Source organism: Pithys albifrons, chromosome 9, assembly GCF_047495875.1.
Source record: "Pithys albifrons albifrons isolate INPA30051 chromosome 9, PitAlb_v1, whole genome shotgun sequence".
NCBI classification, from domain to species: domain Eukaryota; kingdom Metazoa; phylum Chordata; class Aves; order Passeriformes; family Thamnophilidae; genus Pithys; species Pithys albifrons.
In genome coordinates, this window is record NC_092466.1 from 13939572 (window position 1) to 13959409 (window position 19838).

The 19838-nt window shown below is 42.9% G+C and overlaps 1 protein-coding gene across 4 annotated transcripts in view; it reads right to left on the minus strand.

Moving 5' to 3' along the window:
* Positions 1 to 19838, minus strand: part of CNNM2 (cyclin and CBS domain divalent metal cation transport mediator 2) — a 119803-nt gene that overhangs the window by 26285 nt on the left and 73680 nt on the right. For all 4 annotated transcript variants that reach the window (XM_071563116.1, XM_071563115.1, XM_071563114.1 and 1 more), the window contains exon 2: positions 1392 to 1535. In XM_071563116.1, the coding sequence (XP_071419217.1) occupies positions 1392 to 1535 (144 nt within the window). The remainder of the gene's footprint in view (positions 1 to 1391; positions 1536 to 19838) is intronic.

Consider the following 19838-nt stretch of genomic DNA (forward strand, 5'->3'; position numbering starts at 1 on the left):
TGTATTTTCTCTTAACAAAAAAGGGGAGAAAAAACCATTGAAAATCACATGTACTGTCGTCACTCCTAGAAACATGGAAATATCTCAAAGGCAGACAAAGATGTGATCATTTTGGAGTAGAACAGAAAGCCTGAATTCAACCTGTAAAAGCATTATGCTGTAACTGATGAGCTCAACAATTCATTTGTGAAGGTATGAAAAGAAACCAGTATTAACTGGATCTCTGTGATTTGTATACTAATTAGACTGTTCAACACATCACAAAACACAACATGAACCTTTGGGCACATAAATACTGGTAAAATACTGACCAGCTACAGAAAGCAGTTCAGGCAAAAGCAAGTACAAGTGTGCCTGTCCCTCAGTGTAAAAGTGCTCACTGTGCATTTGGCTTGCAGGGAAGGCAGAAGATGCTTGTGTTGGCCTGAAAAAGGCTGTTGAAACATTCCAATCCCTTTTGTGAGGAAAGAAAAAGAAAGCAAAGGACACCTGAAGAGTGTTAAAGATACTTAAAATTATTATTTCTACTATAATAAAATCTAGAGACATCCTTGTCCTTCACGCAAACACATAGTAAAAAATTGCATGTGCCAGCAAGTGATGAAAACATAGATAAGACAGAGGAAGAATGACAGAGAGGATGTCCTGTATGCACAGGCCAAGTGGGAAGGGAAGCAAAGACACTTTCAGTAACTGGCCAAAGACCAGATAAACTCTAATTTGGAAAAGAAAGGGGTCCAGATCTCTCAAGTCCCAGGTAATGGCTGACCTACAGCAGCAGCATCTCCCTCAACCTACGCTGACACAAAGAAGGGAGGAGCTGTACCGACCGATAAAAAGAGAAGGCATTTAGGACATGTTGGCTTTTAGCTTTGAAGGAGACTTTCCATTTTCAGGATTTCTGAATGAGTGACAGAGAGAGAGTCTGAAGAGACTCCTTTCCTCCTCCATGAGGCTCGGTATTGCCTGCCTTCCTGCTGAAGTTTGGCAGTACATGGACTACAGACCCTTGAGACAGAGAGAGGGCAGAGGACAGTGAGCTCTGTAACAGGAAGGTTTAACAAGGCCACATGGTGGAGAACAGCCAGCAAGGCAGAGAAGAGCGTTGCATGTAAAACCTCCTTGATGAAAAGGTCAATTAAAGAAACTTGTCCTGTGTCTGAATTAATACAGCATAAAGCAGTGAGGTACTCATGCTGCAAAACCAAAAGTTACTTTGACCACCTGAGGGATCTGCAGGTCATTTTGTTAAGGAAACTTCCTCAACAATTTGACCATTGAGATTGCAAACCAGCAAGGTAACAGCTCTCAAAACACAGCTATAAATATAGTTGTTGCTGGATGGAGCCTTCCTTCTCAAATATAAACAAATTGCAAATATTTCTACTCACTGTATCGATCTGTTTCATCCAGAATTTCAGACTTGATGATCTCTTCAATCACATCTTCTAAAGTGACAATTCCCAGGACTTCATAAAAAGGATCCCCTTCTCCTTCATTGTTTACTCTATGTACTATAGCCAGATGAGATTTGCCTGCAAGGAGACAGATCAGCAATTCAGACAATTTAGAAATTCTCAATGACCAGAAATTATAGCAGAACTACAGACACACAGGTATAAATCAAAGACAGAAATGTTGATTTCATGTTTTATGGAAAAAGGTGCAAAGTTTAACAGATGCTTAAAATCATAATCTGATTTCTGTCTGATACACATTCCTGGGCCACATAAATCCACCTACTGCACTAAAAGAGAACAATTAAAGAGATCAGGGTTCCTGTCCTAATGTCTTTCCCAGCAAAACTGTCACCCTGGCACTGAATTTATTGTATCATTTTGTTGACAGTTGTTCCACTTCTTGCCTCATACACTGGCAGAGGGAGGCCAGGCTGGCGCCCTCCTTTGCACTGAGGTCCTGTGGATGTTCTCAAGCATGGCAACAACAGCAACAATGGCCAAACCACAGAAGGATGGGGACAGGGTAGAGCTGGGGAGAAGAGGTCAACCCAATCCATTTGTTTCTCTTTTCCCCCTTCCTTTTCAAAAATAATTTATTTATATATTATCCATATGGGAAAAGAGGGGTCACACCTTATTTTAGAATTATTGATTAAAACATCCAAAGTGACAGTGTCTGATCAGCAAAGAAAAAAGCTAGAATGAGATCTAGATATACTTGTGGCTCTGAAGATTCCTGATCTGTGCATCATTCACAGTGAATTCCTGAAGTCCTTCCTGCCACAGGAATGATGATGATGATGATGATGGTGGTGGTGGTGGTATTATTATGACCCTTCAAACAGGCTTTGATACCCTTGGTTGCCAGTTTCCCTGACTGTCCTTTGTAAAGCTGCATAAATATTAACACACATTCAAAGGGTTCACCAAATGCAAGTGGCATTTTGAAGTACAAATACAGCAGATATCAGCATGGTTTCTGAACTACCCAGAGCTAAGCAACGTTGTCTCACATTCTTTTTTGCTGGTATCAAAAATTATACTTATCCCCAGCTGTGGAAGGCGACTAAAATAGTCCAACTTTGCTTAGACCCCTTTATAGGCAATAATGTCTGTATGTTTTAAGATTCAGATTATTAGACTAACAAGTATTCAAACTATTCCGACCCAGACTTACTCACGCTTAAAGAATGAAAATATCCTGAACAAATTAAATGAGGGAGGAAAACTTATCAACTGCTGATATAAACATTGCATCAGGTCAAGTCAATTCACTTTGGTAAGTTTTTCACATCTGCTTTCCCAGGGACCCAACATAAGCAGTTAAAAGCAAATTCTTGGTGAATGCTGTCTGTCGAAAGTTAAATTCTTTTGCTATTCCCAGCTTGTGATCATTTAAAAGGAATTTTCCAAAGCAGGGTCTAATATTAGACTCAAAATGAAGTTTCCATTCTACTTAGGCGATATTCTCACCAAAGTAACTACTGCATAATCTGATTGTCTTGGAGCTACTCGTTTAGATGCAGATGGACATACTTTAAATACCAACTCCACAACACTGCTGAGTCTTATCTAGGAGAGACCTTATTCTACAGTGAATTAATAGAAAGATGATTTGTGATTTTTAAAGTATCAACATTAATATTGTACTGAAAGTCTTTCACTGTGCCAGCTTTTACAGGTTTTATTTCTCTGCATTCCTTGCAAGACTTCCAGCTCTTTTCACCGCTCAATGAACTGCATTAAAAAAGAAGTGACTTCATAAAAGCATTAAATATTTAAGTACAGTTATTACTGCTGTTCCCCTGTAATATATTACTCCAATTATATGCTTTCAACATAACAATGTTCAAGAACCGCAGCACAAAAAAACACCAAAAAACACCACAGGCAAAACAAATACTGCAATTTATTTCCCAGTGCCTGCTCAGATATTTGCGTATTTGCTTTCAAGTCCAAAGGCATGGATGGCTCCTTCAAGGGTCATTTCTATCTCAGACCAGAGCAGCTCATTAGCACATGCTTATTCAGATGGTAATTCCTCAGGATCACCGTTCTCACACATTAGTAAGTGGCAAGATCTGTACAAGTGGGATAAATTTAAAAAAAACAAACAAGCAAAAAACCAAAACAAAGACCAACAAAACCAAAGAGACAAACAAAACCCCCAAAAGACAATGCTTTAAACTTGGTGTGCCAGCTTTGATCAGACTCACCAAATTTGAGCCTTTCTCCCCACTTCTGTACAACCTATGAAAATGCTGAATTAGGTCACGAAATACTAAATTTTGAAAAGAATGTGGAGTCCTGGACACACCTACAAGCAATGGGAGAGATTTAAGAAGATGGGACTGGGAAGGACCTTAGGGGCTGCAATACGCAAATTGTGTGCAGGTTTCACCCACAAACCAGTTACATGCCCCTTCCATCAGAGTGATCCGCACCAGGAATCAGGATCACTAAAACCTGTTATGCTTTCTCCATTTCAGCAGCAGCAGTTGATCTGAGTAACAGGATCTCATGTGAGACGAGTGACCAAAATCTGTACCACCTCCTGGCTCCCTCATGCCAAGTGAGCACACCCAAACACAGCCTGACACCAACTTTTCTTCCCTCTTCACTGTCAGGTTTTCCTGTTCTGGACTTGCATGAACCCATCACTTTGTTGGGACCAGAGGAATTCCAGACAACATATTTAGGCTGCCCCTAAAAGCCTGCCTTTTGCTCCCAAGTCTTCTTCCTTTCCACTGGCTCCAAAGTTCATGCAGTTCCTTGATGAAACAGACCTGATCCAAAAATGACATTTCTTGGGTCTTTGCAAGATAATTTTAACCCAGATGTAATAATTTGCCAGAATTCATCAGGCAGTGGAACAAGAGCTGGTGATGAAGATGTTATGAAGGTGCAGCCCCAGACCGGCAGCCCTCTCAGGCACAGGTGACTGCAAAATAGCCCCCATGTATGGAAGTAGTCAAGGCAGAAAAGGCTAAAGGAAAAGCTAGAGGAGCACAGACTTCTTCCTACATCATAAAAGAGCACAACACAGCATGTGCTCGACTTTAAAAGTGGCCTATAAGTAAAATAATGACTCATCTGAGTGTTTGAAATAGAAATTGGCTACAGCTTTATTCAAAGACTTTATCAGGCCACTGGTAATTGTTATACCATTTTATTCACCTGAGAAAGAGAGGTTTCAGCTTGTATTTTCCACTGCTAAGAACATTTAATGCATATCCAATAAGGAGCTGAATAAGCTAAGTGTGCAGGTAAGGACATCTGGACTGTCTATAATAGTCCTAGGGCTTTGAGTGCACAACACAAAGTAAACAGAGAGAAAAGGTGTGCATGGGAATTATATAAATAAGTTCTGTATTTCACCAATTTTCTGGCCACAATCTCTATCCACACTACACAGATTACATTAATGCTTCTTTAATCACTTGTTTGAAGTGTTGATACAATGAGATTTAGCAGGTGGGCAGCTGAGTCATGTGTGACCCACAACCCCTCTGTGGCCACAGGCAGCATTTCTGCCTCAGCTTCCCTCATGTGTGGTCAGTGACACCACCAAGAGCCTGTGGAGCTCATACTCACACTGCTTGAGCCAAAAGTTCTGACAAATGGTAACATCTCAGTTACATTGGTGGGCAAATAAAGCACCAAGCAGTTTTTTTAAATGCAAACTCAGTCTCATCCCTTGGCTTCAAATCCTGCCACTCAGCTTAGATTTTGCTCTGTTCCATAATATCTGATTGATTTATCAAGCTGTGTAAGAAACCAGAGGATGTTTAGTGAAACCCACATGAGTCAGTGAACACAGAATGAGCTCCTGGGAGCCCATGTAGTTTACTGACCCCACAGGATAAAACTGCCTGAAACAAATGCCTGAAATACCCATTCTCTTACAGTACCTTGACAATTTTTTGAAAAATATATGGGGAAGAAAAGTTCACCCTTTGATCCTGAAGCATTTATACATCTAGAGCAAGGACCTCAACAATATTATCATGCAGTTCAAACCAGAGATGAAAACATCTGACCAAGTTCAACATCTGCCCTGGTCCTGACACCATGAAGAGTTTTTCCATATGGATAGAACTGTAACCACCCCACTCTCACATGTCTCTTCCCCACAGACACACAGGCAGAAGAAATGGGCTGATGGGAACATTAGGAAGTTCAATAAACACAAATACAAGTTGTAAATGTGGTACAAAATATGGCCCCTACTTTGGACTGACTGTGGGTGGACACAGTGCAGGCGTCAGCCCCGTGTCCTGCAGCAGTGACAGCTCAAGTCACTGCACGCTGACAGCAGAGCACAGGCAGTGAAGGGGATGGGAGGGATTATTCCCCCCTGTGTGGCACTTGGGAGACACATCTGGAGCACTGGCATTCAGTTTGGTGTCCTCCAGTGCAAGAAAGACACTGACAAACAAACAGTTCTAGTGGATGGATGCTAAGACGGACTGAAGCTGAGCCCATGACACACAAGGAAAAGCAGATGGCACTGCACTGGTTGAAAATGCTAAAAGAAAGGTCTTAGAAGTCTTTCTGTACCTCAAAGTAGGCTACAGAAAAGATAAAACTGCAGTCCTTCTTGGAGGTAGATATTGAAATGCCTTCTGCTAAAGGAGATTTATGAAAGTTGTAACTGGGAAGATTTCTACATGTTATTTACCCCATGCAAGAAGCAGATCTCACTAAAGGCTCCTGGTTTCCTTTTATTAACAAAAAAAAGAGAAAAAATCTGTGCCAAATCAAAGCTATGGTAGAGATTTATAAAACAGAGTATTGCTGTCAAGTCAGTCTATGGTAAAACAAGAACCAGGCTAGTCCATTTTTGTTAAAACCAGTAATCTGAGCCTGTTTGCTGCTGGTGAGTGCCCTGGTATGTTAATCTATAGCCTGTTTAATATGCCTTCAATGACACGGAGAAAAATCCCAGGAGGTGTTTAGCTGCCCTTGAATTTGCTAACTAATGATCTGTGCCTCTGAAAAATCCCTCTGTTTGTTCTCACTGACTGTTTTGGTTTTGACTGATCTCTACAAAGGTAAACACTTGGGTCTGTCAGTGAGATTCACAGGTTCAACAATACATTATGCAAAACTATCGATTTTAAAATGTGTTGTGTAATTTAACCATTAAAAATAACTCGCACTGGAACAGCCCCAGCTTGCAGGCAATTATACCTAAGTAAAAAGTGTTTTCCTAGGTTTCTTTTCTGCAGCACAGTTCAAGGACATTAAATCTCTCTCTTCTATTAGCAGAAATTTGCATTCATGCTGCTTGCATTTTCACTTTGATTGTTTTCAATGGGGGAATCAGCCTGCTGCTTTCTCCACACACACACTGGTGCCTGTTGCCTTTGGGTTCACAGCACAACACCATTCACAGAATCAAGAGAAACCCAAAACTTTGGCACAAACATAATCTAGATTTAGAATGGGCTTTTTAGACCCTGCTCTCTTCAGCAGCAAAACACACAATTTTTAACATGTATTTGGGAAGGCAACCCCCAATAACTAACAGTGATTTAATACGGCCACACGAAGCTCATCCAGACCCTCAAGGAAAACAGTGAAAGCATCAGCACAACCACAGGGAATACAGTGATTCTCCTTTAAACCAGAGAGCTCACAATCTTATACAAACATTAACTAGAAACCACAGCAGTCTTCACAGGAAAATAAAAAAGTAGCACTTTAAATAGACTCTTTGTGTTAAAGTCCATTTAGTGGGAGGACACCAAAAAAAGCAAAAATCAGGGAGAGTTTCAGAATAACTTCCTGACAGTGAATTGTATTTGTAAGGAATACTTTCCCAGGGGAAATGACAGAAGCTCAGTGACTTGTAACTTTAAAAACTCGACTGGACAAAGCTCCCAGAAAGGACTCAGTAACTCTCCACTGCCCTGTGGCAGATGAGAGAGAAGGATGACCTAACATTTTCCATCTCCAGCGGCCTGTCAGTCGCTGTGGCTGCTCCAACCCAACTGCTGCCTTCCCTTCAATCCCTCTGGTAGGACCTTGGTGAGACACATGCTGACAAACTTAATTCGCTTTGCTGCTGCTTCTAAACATGAGAGAGCAGCTCTAGAAAGCTAAAGCTTTACCTGCTGCAGCTTTACATGCAGCTGAACTGAACCTGGCAACAAACCTGGATCAGAACCTGGGAATTCACCACAGGTCCAAGAGTAAAAGAAATTAGCTGGGCACCAGAAATAGTTTGAGTGTAAATAAAAAGGTCATTTTAACACAGAGCTCTGCTATCAAAGTGGAAATCTTAAGGAAGAATCAGAAGAGAGAACATTTAGGGGAAACTACTACCAGGTGCAGGCAGCCAGGAAGAGCGAGACTGAGGAAGGGAGAGAAAATTTCAGAAACTCCTTGAACATTAGTAATGACTTCCTTGCCATAAACAGCATGACAACACTTCCCAGTCAGGCAGTCCTTATGCAGTAGGAAATTTGGGCTGAATATGGCTGGGGTTAACAATAACCAGGGTTTATAAGGATGTAAAACACACATCACTAACAGGGCTGCTTTCACTGTTGGTCAGAACTCTGATTTCAGCCTGGTAAATGAACAAACATGAGCTGCTTCCCAAACCTGGAAGCTGCTGTCTTAGAGAAGTATCCACTGGATCCAAAGCAGGAGAGGAAGAGATGGAAAACAGAACACCTGAGAGAGAGAAAACTATCCTGAAAGCAAAGTGGTTTTGGACACCCTTCTGAGGCTCTAACCTGAGTACAAGGCTGATAGCAGGACACTGGTGGCTTAAGGTGAGAAACAGGCCCAGGAAACTAAAGTCAGGAGAAGAGGTGGCAACAAGAAGAAGAGAAAATATTGAATCTGGAGGGATCCCTAGTGCTTCTTGGGCAGACACAGAACAAAACAGTTCATATAAAATCTAAAGCAAGCAAGCAGAATATTGAAGTAATTCTTGGTCATAGTTCAAGTCTTCCACACTGGACTTAAAAGATACTGAGGTGTGAGTTATGCCAACATGATTTTTCCCTGTGCCACCACTTCCCAAGGCAAATAATGACCTTTTGGAAAGAGGTGTTAGAAATGCATCTCCTCACTGCCTCACACCTCCACAGCACCGTCAACAAGGATTTTTTTTGTAGTGTTCAAGGACCCTAAAGAGGTGCCATGCTAATTTTATTACTTCCCTGTTTGCTCAAGATTGTCCCACTGATTTCAGCATTCCGTCAGGGATGAAGAGCAGGCACCGGCCAGCAGAAATGCCACCAGCAGAGGGAGCGCAAAGCCTTGGGTTTGCTGAACTCGGCGCCCCAGGTCCTCCCCAGCACCGCAGGTGGAGAGGAGAGATCCCGCTGAATCTTCTGAGAAATGTGTACTTCGGTCTGAGATCCACAGCAGATCCGAGATCCTTCTGCAGCTCCGCACTCCTGCTGTGATTTGTGCCCGCCCCACCTCCCCCACCTTCCCTGCCCTGGCGGGGACAATTTGTAAAGGGCACAGAAGAGAAACCATCACCTCAGTCTCCTCCAGTCCTACAGGCTCCTTCCACTAAATGAAAACAAGAACGTCAAGACATGTTTATGAGCAGCAAAAATAGAAGCCAATCTAAAACAACGATGAACTCGAATTACTACAATGTTCAGGTAACCACAACACAACACCGACAGAAACAACAGCCTTGTTCTGTATCATTACAGCCAAAAATCCTACTGATCTAATCCTCCCTCTAATCCTGCCTCGCTCAATTCCTAGAACAGACCAAGTTTAATTCAGGGAGCTTCTAGATTTTGGCATCTACACCACGAAATTTTAAATCCGACAAAGGTAAAGTACTAGAAGGCACAACAGAAACATGTTTGGACATTGGGAGGAGGTCAGCTGAGGCCAGCATGCTTACATAAGGACCTAAACCACACTGAGAGCAAAGAGCACGAGCTTAAAAGGAAGAGCAGCATCTTGGGATTGTGGGTCGTGAAAGGAACTGGGGGCTGGATATACTCTCCTCTTTTTTATTACCATCACCAGCTCCTATAGTTTACTTTTAGCTCACTATTTAAGACATAAATTCAAAAGGGTTCTTGTGTTACCAACATCTTAGATCGTTAATATTCTATTTTAATTACTTGTTTTACTTCAGGCCATTTCTATCACATGCAGTCTGCAATTCCAGCAGCTCCAAACCCAGCCTGGTCGATGGCGCCATCAGATTTTTCAAGCTCACTGCAAGGCTTTCTAATTTACATTGTGGCAGGAGGCATGGGGAGCTCAACAAGAGTCCCCCGTTAACTCTCTGACTTGGTGACAACACCTTCATTCAGCAGGACTTGTACAACCTCAGAACCACCACCGTGTGTGGGATAAACACGCCCGTGAACACACTCAGGGCCAGTGACCTTGACTTTGCACGAGCACAGGGCCGGGGCCACGTGAGCACTCGCGCTCCAACACTGCAAATGTGTTTCCCTGGAACATAACACGGGAGCAGGGATTCACACTGCCACTGCAGAGCAGCTTCCAACCAGCTCAGCACAGTACCAAGGAGACTACAGCAATCTGAAGGCACGAGAAGCACCAACACCTTCTCCCACTGAGTTTTAGTTTGGGTCAGGTCCCATGGGGTGTGGCAATGAGGAACAGCTGCTGCAGAACTGTGCTTCCCACTGTCAGCAAATTCCATGGGAAGTGGGGAATAACCTCAGGCTGGGAAGTAACTCTATGGCACATCTAAATCTAGCAAAGTGTCACGAGAGGTCCAATTGGAGAAGCTCATCAGAGTGACCATTTTCAACTTTCTTAAGCCACATTTTCACTTTGCTTTGGTGCAATTTTAGCAAATGACAGACCGCAGCTGGATGCTGAACCTGTTCCTCCTCACCACGGACATGTCCAGATCCAGTTATGGATATGGTGAGGGCAGGGGTGTGAAAGTCATTTAAATCACCCAAAGACGTGCTGGAACTGTCTGACACAAAAGGGAAATTACATAAGAGCACTTGTGATTTGAGAACTGGCATCACAGATACCTAAATTCCTGCAAACTGCAGGGTTATTGCACAGTAATATACAGATGGGGAGGGGAATGCATGATTCTGCATTTTGCTAAGGATTTAAGTAGCTCTTATCTTGATGCTGTGTTATTTTCAAAGCCTATCAGGCAAAAAAATATCAAAGGAACTAGTTCAATTGCTGACTCAGCATTTCCAGGAAAATGCAAGGTGACAGAAAATGGCTTGTTTGAAAGAGTGATGATAGTGGGGTTATAACTCTTATTATTATCAAAGAATAAATGTAGATTGATTGGCTTTGTTCCCAGGAGTTATACTTATATATGTAAGATTTTCAAGTGAACCAGTAATACAACATCATCTTTCCATCCAGACAAGGCAAGATTAATTTTCTCAAAAATGGTATTACTGGGTCAGATTTTAGAAATGGAAACTTCAAAGAGTAACCTCTATGGCAATTATGCTATTAATATTTTTAATTACTGACTTTATACAGAGACTTTTTAAAGTTTCCATTTGTGAACAACCATCTAATTAGTGGGTTTTTGGGCCACCCTGTATAGTCCTCAGGTAGGCTGGCTTGTCCAGAGCTCTTGAAGGAGGAATGAAACCACTCAGATAAGACAGCAAAGCCTTGATCCTTCAGCAACAGCCACTGGAGAGAACTGGAATAAGATTAAGAGGGAGCCTTGCCCCTCAACAGCAAGACATTGGAGACAAATGAAGAGAAGGAGTCTGAGAGGTTGAATTTGTGAACTTGCTACCACTAGTTTGTGGTGTGTACCACTTGCTGTGATGAGGAGTTCCTTTACTCCAGAAGACTAAATCAGGTTTGCTCAACAGCTTTCCAACTTTTTCCAAGGGTGTGGATAACATGTGACACCCACCTACATAACTGTATTATTAAAAGTCTCCTTGTCAAATATTTACATGAAGTGAAGAGCTGTAATATTTTAATGGCATAACAGGAACGCTGTGAGGATGGTATTTCTTTCATGATCTGCCTGTTTAGCTCAGGGAAAGGGTAGTGGAGACAGACCTGTTTTCTTTGGTATTCTGCAGAAATCCTTATTTTACCCACATGCAAAATGAATCTCAATTTATTTACTCCCAAATCACCTAAGTACTTGCTTCAATATCACTGACTTCTGAGACTTTGTTTATTTTGACAATTTTGCTCCAGAACAAGCTTTGTGCCATAGTTTTTCATAGGGAACAGGGCTATTGAACTACGTAGAAGACTTTTTCATTCAATCACCCATGGCAGGGAACAGACCTCTCCTGTCTGTGACTGCCCACATTGTTTGTGTCAGAGCATCTCGATGAGCTCAGGCTCTCACATTTTCTACTACTAACACCATGGAACGGCATTGCCCCAAGGTATCTCAGGACAGCAAGAGCTCACAGGTGTGCATCTGAATTACCTGATACACAGTTACGATCCACTCGAGCTGATGTACCAAACTCCTCCTGCAACAATCTGATGAGAGTTACGGTGAAGCACAACCCCACTAACCATGGAAACAACCTCAATTGCCACAGCTGAACACACTGGCACAGGTCAAATCACCTTCCTTTGTGAGGGCGGAGGGTGAACTAAAACTCAAGCAACCCGTACACTTTGCCAACAAACCTGTGTCCAAGCCAAGAGCACACTACCAGCATCCCTGCATCCCTAAAGCACTCGGACCACGAAAATGGCCTCAGAGCAACGGTGTCCTGTTGTCGTGACTTCTGCTTTTGTTTACTTTAAGCTAGGGTTAGGCTGAATTCTTCCACATCCCAACAAACACTGAAGTTAAACAGCTCTAACTTCTGCTAGCGAAGACATGGGCAACTTGGTCACGCAACACACAACACACACAGTTCACTGTTATCCTCTGCAACCATGTGAAAATCCAGACATTCTGGGTGTGCCACAGCAGCACAAACCCCAGCTAGAAAACCAGCCTACTGTGCTCTGAGGACATGCAATTAAACAACAGGATTTATCTAGCATATTAACAACAGTACAATGGATGTCTGTCACTGTATGTGGTTCACAGGAGAATATCCAAGGACTGGGGTATGAGAGCCAATGGAAAGCCAAAGATTCACAGCCAAATTCCTTCTGGGGGTCGGCAATGCTGTTCAGATCCTTCCTGCACCTCCCTGCATTGCTCATGAAAGGTCCCTCCACAAATGCAGCCACTGGCCAGGTGATGCTGCCTCACAGAACAGGTAAGGGCTGAGCCCTCCCTGTGCCTCAGAGGGAGCAATAAGAACAATCTCCTCTCTTATCCACACACTACATTTTCATGAAACTTACAGAAATATGGTACATCTGACTTCTCTAACTCAACGACTTTTAAAGCTATGGAGGTCTAGGACAAGTAAGGAAAAAAAAACCCAAACCAAACTGATAAAAAATAAACCACAAAACCCCCCAACCAAACAAAACTAAAACAAGCAGACAAAAACCAAAAAAACTCTAAACCACACAAACACAAATGCCTTCAGACAAGCCTCCCTCACAGCAGTAACAGTGCAGACCCTATACCAGCCCCCCAGATATTGTTTATTGAAGACAATAAACTTCAAAATACTACTATAATTTCCACTTGCAGAAAGAGATTGTCCTTTACAACAGTAAAGAGAAAAAATTCCAACATTTGCTGGCAAGCCATGAATAAAAATGATTATATAACCCTCTACTTTGTACCACACAATTTATTTAGTTGAAACACCACATATTTCCAAGTAGAGCTCAAATACACACTTAGTATAAATAAGATGGACCATGTTTGATCTACTGCTCTACATCTGAATGCCCACCAGGTGAATAAAACTGACTGATGGTCCCCGTCCTTCCTGACGCCGGGAGCCCGGCCACGCACACGGCACTGCTGTCCTTACAAGGGTTAGACAAACAGCAGCAGACCCTGGCAAAAGGAAATGCACTCTGAGTTCACAGTGGGGCTATCACTTGGCTATTTCTGTCATGCCTGCATCTAAAAAAAGGTCCAGTTCACACAAGTAGCTATTTTACCTTACTGTCCCACAAGATCTAAATGCATTTTTTCCGATTAGACTTTCCCACCATAAAATACACAACAAAATATGACACATATTTTTAAATATTCCTATGAAAGCATTTTGCTTATATATAGAAACATGAGTATATATGGAAACACACAGAACCCTGTGTTTATATATAGATGTCTCCTCACTGTATAACTAATATTAGCTCATGGAACTGAAGTCACACACAACAAAAAGAAAGAATTAAAGTTCCAGTGAGCTTTGTCATAAAGTACAAAAAGCAGAAAAAAACCTCTTGGATTTATGATAATCTCTGTATGAAATGCTGAATGGTAAATTCCCTTGTGAACTTCTCTGACACAAGAAATACACAACAAAACAAACAAAGGAGGAGACAAGTCCAAGAGGCTGTGACTGAAAAGACATTTAGTTCACTCTTTTCCTTTTTTTTCCTCCTCCACTCAAGCAAAATCTCTGTCATGAAACAAAAAGAGGTGCAAAGAGGCCTTCCTGGGGTCCTCTTCTAAAGCCCATCTACTGGGGAACAAAAGACCATCAGCTTCATCAAGAAAAAGCTGCTACTTCTGTGGAAGTTCCACACTGTAATGCCCCATCTGTATAAAAGAAATACATTTTGAAGTTACATGAAGGTGATAAAAGTTCTTCCTAAGACTTATTTGTACCAGTCTGAGAGGTTTGACTTTAACTTCCAATTATTCCTCCATGGTTTAGTGTCCCAAACATCATATTTCTTGCATTTAACCAAAAGATTAATGTAAAATTGACCAACCTGTTTCAATATTTAAGCTGAGAAAAACAAAGTAAGCAGAAAATACAAGAGGCATTTTTGTAAAGAGATAAAATTGGCATCTTTTTCCATGCCCCAGGGGAATTAGCAAAACGGATGAAGAATATCCCAACTCTCAATTCCATCTCACCTGTTCAAGCACTTACTCTATCCACTCACAGCACTTAAAACGGTCACAGGAACCTGTTTTAACCCACAGCCAAAAGTCCCTGCTTGAATGCCTTCCTTGACAAGTACAGAATCCTGGTTTGTACGAAAAAGAGAGTTTTCCGTAGTAAAGGCCAGACACCTCTGTAGAAGTTTGGTAATTACCATCACTAAAAAGAACACTCAGATGACCTGAACAATAAGTAGCTCAAGATTTTTTTCTAAATTAAACTCATTTGCTACTGAAATGATGGCACAGCCAGCCCTGCATCTCAAGGTTACAACTCTGTAATGTGCTAGAATCAACTGGACAAAGCAACCAGCTGAGGGCTCTGAATAGGGAAAAGCTGGGGTAGGCCCTGTCCTGGAGCTCAGGGGGAGCCTCAGGCAACAGCTGTTTGCAACAGCAGTGGCAGATGGTTTTCCAGAAATGAAGATATTTCTTTAAATCCTTAAAGGCTGATGACATCTCACCTGCTTATTTCCATGGCAACTGGATTCCTTTCTTACCAAAGGGCTGTTTATGCTGTCTCCTCTCCTGCCCTGTACCTCCAGTTCCATCAAATAACCAGAAGAAAATGGGACGAAGATGAATAAACCCAACTTTGCAACTGAAACAGTAACAATTCAAAGTTTTCTTGCCAAAACTTTACAGATCTCTGTCCCACTTCACAACATTATCACCTTCTTGATGGCTGAAATTTAGCAACTATGTAATAGGTTCAACTGCACAGCACAAGGCCAGGGTGCCATTGTCTAACCTAGAGCAAGACTAGGTCAGAGCACAGGACAGAAGTAGTTCTAGATCCTGGTACCAAGAACTGCAAATCTGCCCAGCTTCACAGGAACACCAAGTTCTTTCACGACCACAAGTGATCAGGAGCTCAGATCTATTATTCATTGAGATGATGACGTGTCTGGCAGAACAACAGCTCTTGGCAGGACAGTAAAATATTTATGCAGTGTAGGAACTCAAAGAAAATGACTTGCCAAATTGACTGCAACAATGGTCTTCAACCTTTTTCAATTTATGGACTGCTAAAAATGTTCAGAACCTTGTAATGCTGAGCTCTCTACTGACAAAAGGCTTACTGTTTTTCAGATACCTTTTATTGAGATGACCAAAATAGCGCTAGGATGCAAGCTAAAAAAAAAAAATCACCAGACCACATTATTTCTGGAAAATATTGAGGAATCTTCCTTACTATACAATAACCAAGATGTAAAAGCCTGAAATCAAATTGTCCATGCAAAATAAAGATATTCCTCTGAGTGACCTTAGCAAGAGGTTACATGACAAACACAGACCAACCACCAGCTAAAGCAGCCAATGACAGAACTCAAAGCAGAAGAGCTGCAGGGCAGGGAGAGAGAGCAGGGAGGAGCACACAGTGGTGTCACCAAACACAGAGCCCCGGGCGGGAAGCGAGAGCAGGCACAGCCCTGAGAGGGACACCGAGTGCTGGATCCCACACGGGGGGATTTCTAAGGAAAGCTGAAGCTGAAATTAGGGGTTGGAGACAGTGGTTTTTTTAAAGGCAGCATTTAGAGAATTACTAAGAGAAACAAAATATCGGGTAGGGGGAAGAGAAGGAAAGGGAGGAACTCTTGGAATTGCAAATAAGATTCATGATATTTCCACTGTGGCAGCATTTGAATTGATACTGAAACCACCATCTCTGCCCCAGCTCATCACACTACCCAGTAATTTGCCTGTTTCTGCACAGTAACTCACAGTGGGAGCCATGGCAATGCAGGGATGAGAGGTCAGCACTCCCCAGTGTCATTGGGGCAAGGGAGCAGGAGGTGGAAGGACCAGCATGATGATGGCAGGGACAGCATGACTGTCCCAAGCACTGATGTGTTTCATCACATGTACCAGCTCAGTTGATATGAATATTGGCAAGTGGGCCTGGTGGTCTGGCCACTGCGAAGTGGCTGTTTCCTGCAGGAATCACAACAGAGGTGATTCAAGGGGAAGACTTTGCAGATAATGCAAGGAACCGTTCCATGGGTAAAAAGGAGCAGTGTGGAAGAGCTCATGGCAGAAAGCACAGCTGAGGTTGATGCTGCTCTAGATGTGCAGGGATGAGACATTTAAAAGGGTACAAGAACAAATAGGAAGTTCTTGCACACCCTTTATCTCACATGTGATGACGTCAGTTCTGACCCTCTGTCATGTGCCTTAAATTCCCCACTGCATTCAAGGCACCATCTCAGTGTACCCTCACACTTCTCACTTTAACCCCTTTTATGAACTACCCTTTCAAAAACCCAAACTGAAAACAGTTTCTTCTTCCCTTATGAGGGTCTGAGCCAACTCCTGAGATGAAAGCAGAGAGCATGAGGTCCAAATCTTTAAGTGGGAACAACCATCAATCTGCAAGCAAATATTCTAGCAATTTCTTTATCCAATATGGGAGAAGATGTGTTTTTCCAAACACCAGGACTAGTGAGACTTGATTAGCTGAGGAGGTCTGAGAGAAGATTGCAGTGCCTTTGGAAATAGGTTTAAAAATGGCATGGAGAAACGTAGCAAGAAAGTAGCTCAAGAAAGAGATTTCATTGATCTGACAGGAGAAAAAGACATCTTAGAACAGCCTACTGCTCTCCAAGGAGACAGGGACTATCTTCAAATGTTTAAGGGATTATGAAATGCTGGGTGGAAGGAAAATGTGCAAACCTAAGGTAGAAAAAGTAACACAAATACAAGTGACACTATCAGAAATGCTAACAGTGGTATGCAAGTTGCACCACAGAAAGTACAAAAAAGGAAGGTAAGAGCACACCAGGACAAGAAGGTACAGCTGCTGTAGCAGCCATTTGCTGAAGCAAATGAGATACATCAGCACAAGAGGGGGGTTTGTGCACAGAAATCCCCCTGGTCATAACAAGTGAGTTGTCCATGGGGTTCTGCCAAGCTGTTCATGAGAAAGTCTCCTGGACCCTGTGAACAATGAACACAGTCCTTTTTCCATCCATCTCTCCCAGAGTATTTAAAGATTTGAATTTTCCCATCTCATTTTTGGTTCATCTCTCTCTTCCTATAAATAGAGAAGCAGCAGTGCATCCATCTCTGCTTCATCTTTTTTGGTGGTCTAGCATTGCACACATGCTGGAAATGTTTTTCTAGTAAATGATAAGTGATGGGAAACAAGTCGAAGACAAAGGACAAGAGACCTTGAGCTCAGACAAGTAGGAGAGATGGGAGCCTTCTCCTCTTTCCCAAGAGGCAGGTATCTTTTCTCTGGACCAAAGGGTTTTGTTTTGGAAACAAATCCATCTATTTCTGTCACTTCCTTCAGACATTCAGTCTTCATGGGGCCGATAGTAACACTGACTACAGTGTCTGAGAATGACAATCTGGCCCCCAAAAGAACGCATTTCTAACCCAATGTGAAACCCAAAGGAAACACACCCCTGCTGCTAGGCACACGTCTCAGTGGACTAACGCTGTGATCTGTGCTCTGCTCCCAGAGTCTCTACTTTAATCCCAAGTCCAATAATCAAGTTAGCACTTTGTGAGGAGAGCTGAAGCCCCTGGGGTTTCTGCTGAGCAGTCAGACGGTGGAGAGCCCGAGCGGGACATCAGCAGGTGGGCGGCTGCCATGGGAAAACAAGCGTGGTGTGGGCAGCCAGACAGCTGAGCAAGGAGCTGCAGGAACGCCTGTAGCTCTACCCTGACCCATGGGAGGTCAGACACACCACTGGATGTTCCCAAGAAAAACAAAAACATGAACAGAAGAGGAAGGGCAAGCCACAGTGAAGGAAGAAACCAGGACCAGGCAGCTTGGGTTTGGAGGTTGCTTCATAAGCCAGTGAGCCCCTTTGGAGGTGCCTCAGCACAACACAAAGGCAGCATAGGTACCTCAGGCCACAGCACTGCTGTGCCACAGCAGAGAGGAGCAGGGCAAGCCAGGGGCACGAACACAGCAATGTCTCTGATAAATGGGGAAGGAGCTGGGCAGAGCAGCAGCAGGGCAAAGCTAATGAATTCCAGAAGATGACGGTCTTCCATCCCTGCTTAAAAATAGGAACTGCGGTTCGGGAGTTGAGACAGACAGAATCAAACCTCAGCATTTCGATCCAGATTTTGAAACCACAAGAAGTCAGAGCTAATTGATGGTTGGTCATTCTGAGGTCCTGGGACAATTTAAGAATCAAAACCATGAAGTTTTGTTGAAGCTAAGCTCCTGTCTCCCATCCAAAAGCTGTAACAATATCAGTGAAAAAAGCAATGTGACCACCACCCTTCCTAGGCTCACCTGCTCAGGACTTGGGGCAAATGCGCTGCCAGCTAGAGCAGAGTCAGGCAGAACCTGCTTACAAGAGCAGCAAGAGGGACCAGCTTTCAAAGCAGGCAGCAGTGGGCAGGTTCTAGTGGAGCTGGCAAGGCCACTGACTCTGGGATAGCCTAATCCACTAACAGGTAAATCCCGACCACAAAACATTCCTTCCTGACTGAAAAGACTTATTTGGCAATCAAAGGCCCCTGCTTTAGAGTAAGAGCTGGGGAGGAATGTGACCTGTGGCTCCTGATGGGAAAAGGCCCCAGCACATGGAGTACCAGACTGAAAGCTGCCCAAGGCTCAGCACACGGAGCTATCCAGTGAACCATCCTGATCCACGTACATGATTGTTGCTTGGCCGGTGGGGCACTGGGCACTGAGATCTGGTGCTTGCTGTGCTCTTTAGATACATGGACTAGGTGACATTTAAAGGTCCCTTCCAAGCTAAGCTATCCTATGATTCTATGATAAGGGACTGTCTCTCCAGAGAGTTGAATCTGTAGGAAGAAAGAATTTTGTTTAGAGGTTTGGACAAACATCACCCCAAGCTTAAGGGTTTGGCCTGCTAATTGTACTGACGACAACACATAAGGGAACTCCGTGGCCTAAAATGAAAAGCAAGTGAGAAACTTCTACTTTGGATCCTGCTTCAACATGTTCCTAGCCAATGTACATGGAGTACATGGCCCATTCTAGGATTTTTGGGCAAAGACTGAGGGAATTACAACTGTGTTCCTGCTAGTTGGACAGCCCTGGTATCCTCCCAGCTTATCAAGCCCGCTGTTCAGCTTGTGCTTCATGAAATGCAAGTCCTCTCTTAACAGCACTAGGTTACCAAACCAAGCAAATCAAACACTGACTGAGATTACTGAGGAAAAGGCACAGATCCTCTGTCATCCACATTAGAGCAGACAAAATTTGGCACATATACTAAAACCAGACAAACCTCAAAATGTTAGAAAATCCCACCTAGAAAAATCATTTTTATAGACTGTTTACCCCAAATGATGCGGAAAGACGCCTTTTGTTTTTAAATTTTCTGGCATTTCTCTTTGCAGCTCTCTAAGCACAGAAGGTTTTGAATGCAGGGATATGATGAAACACTGTCCTGTAGCCA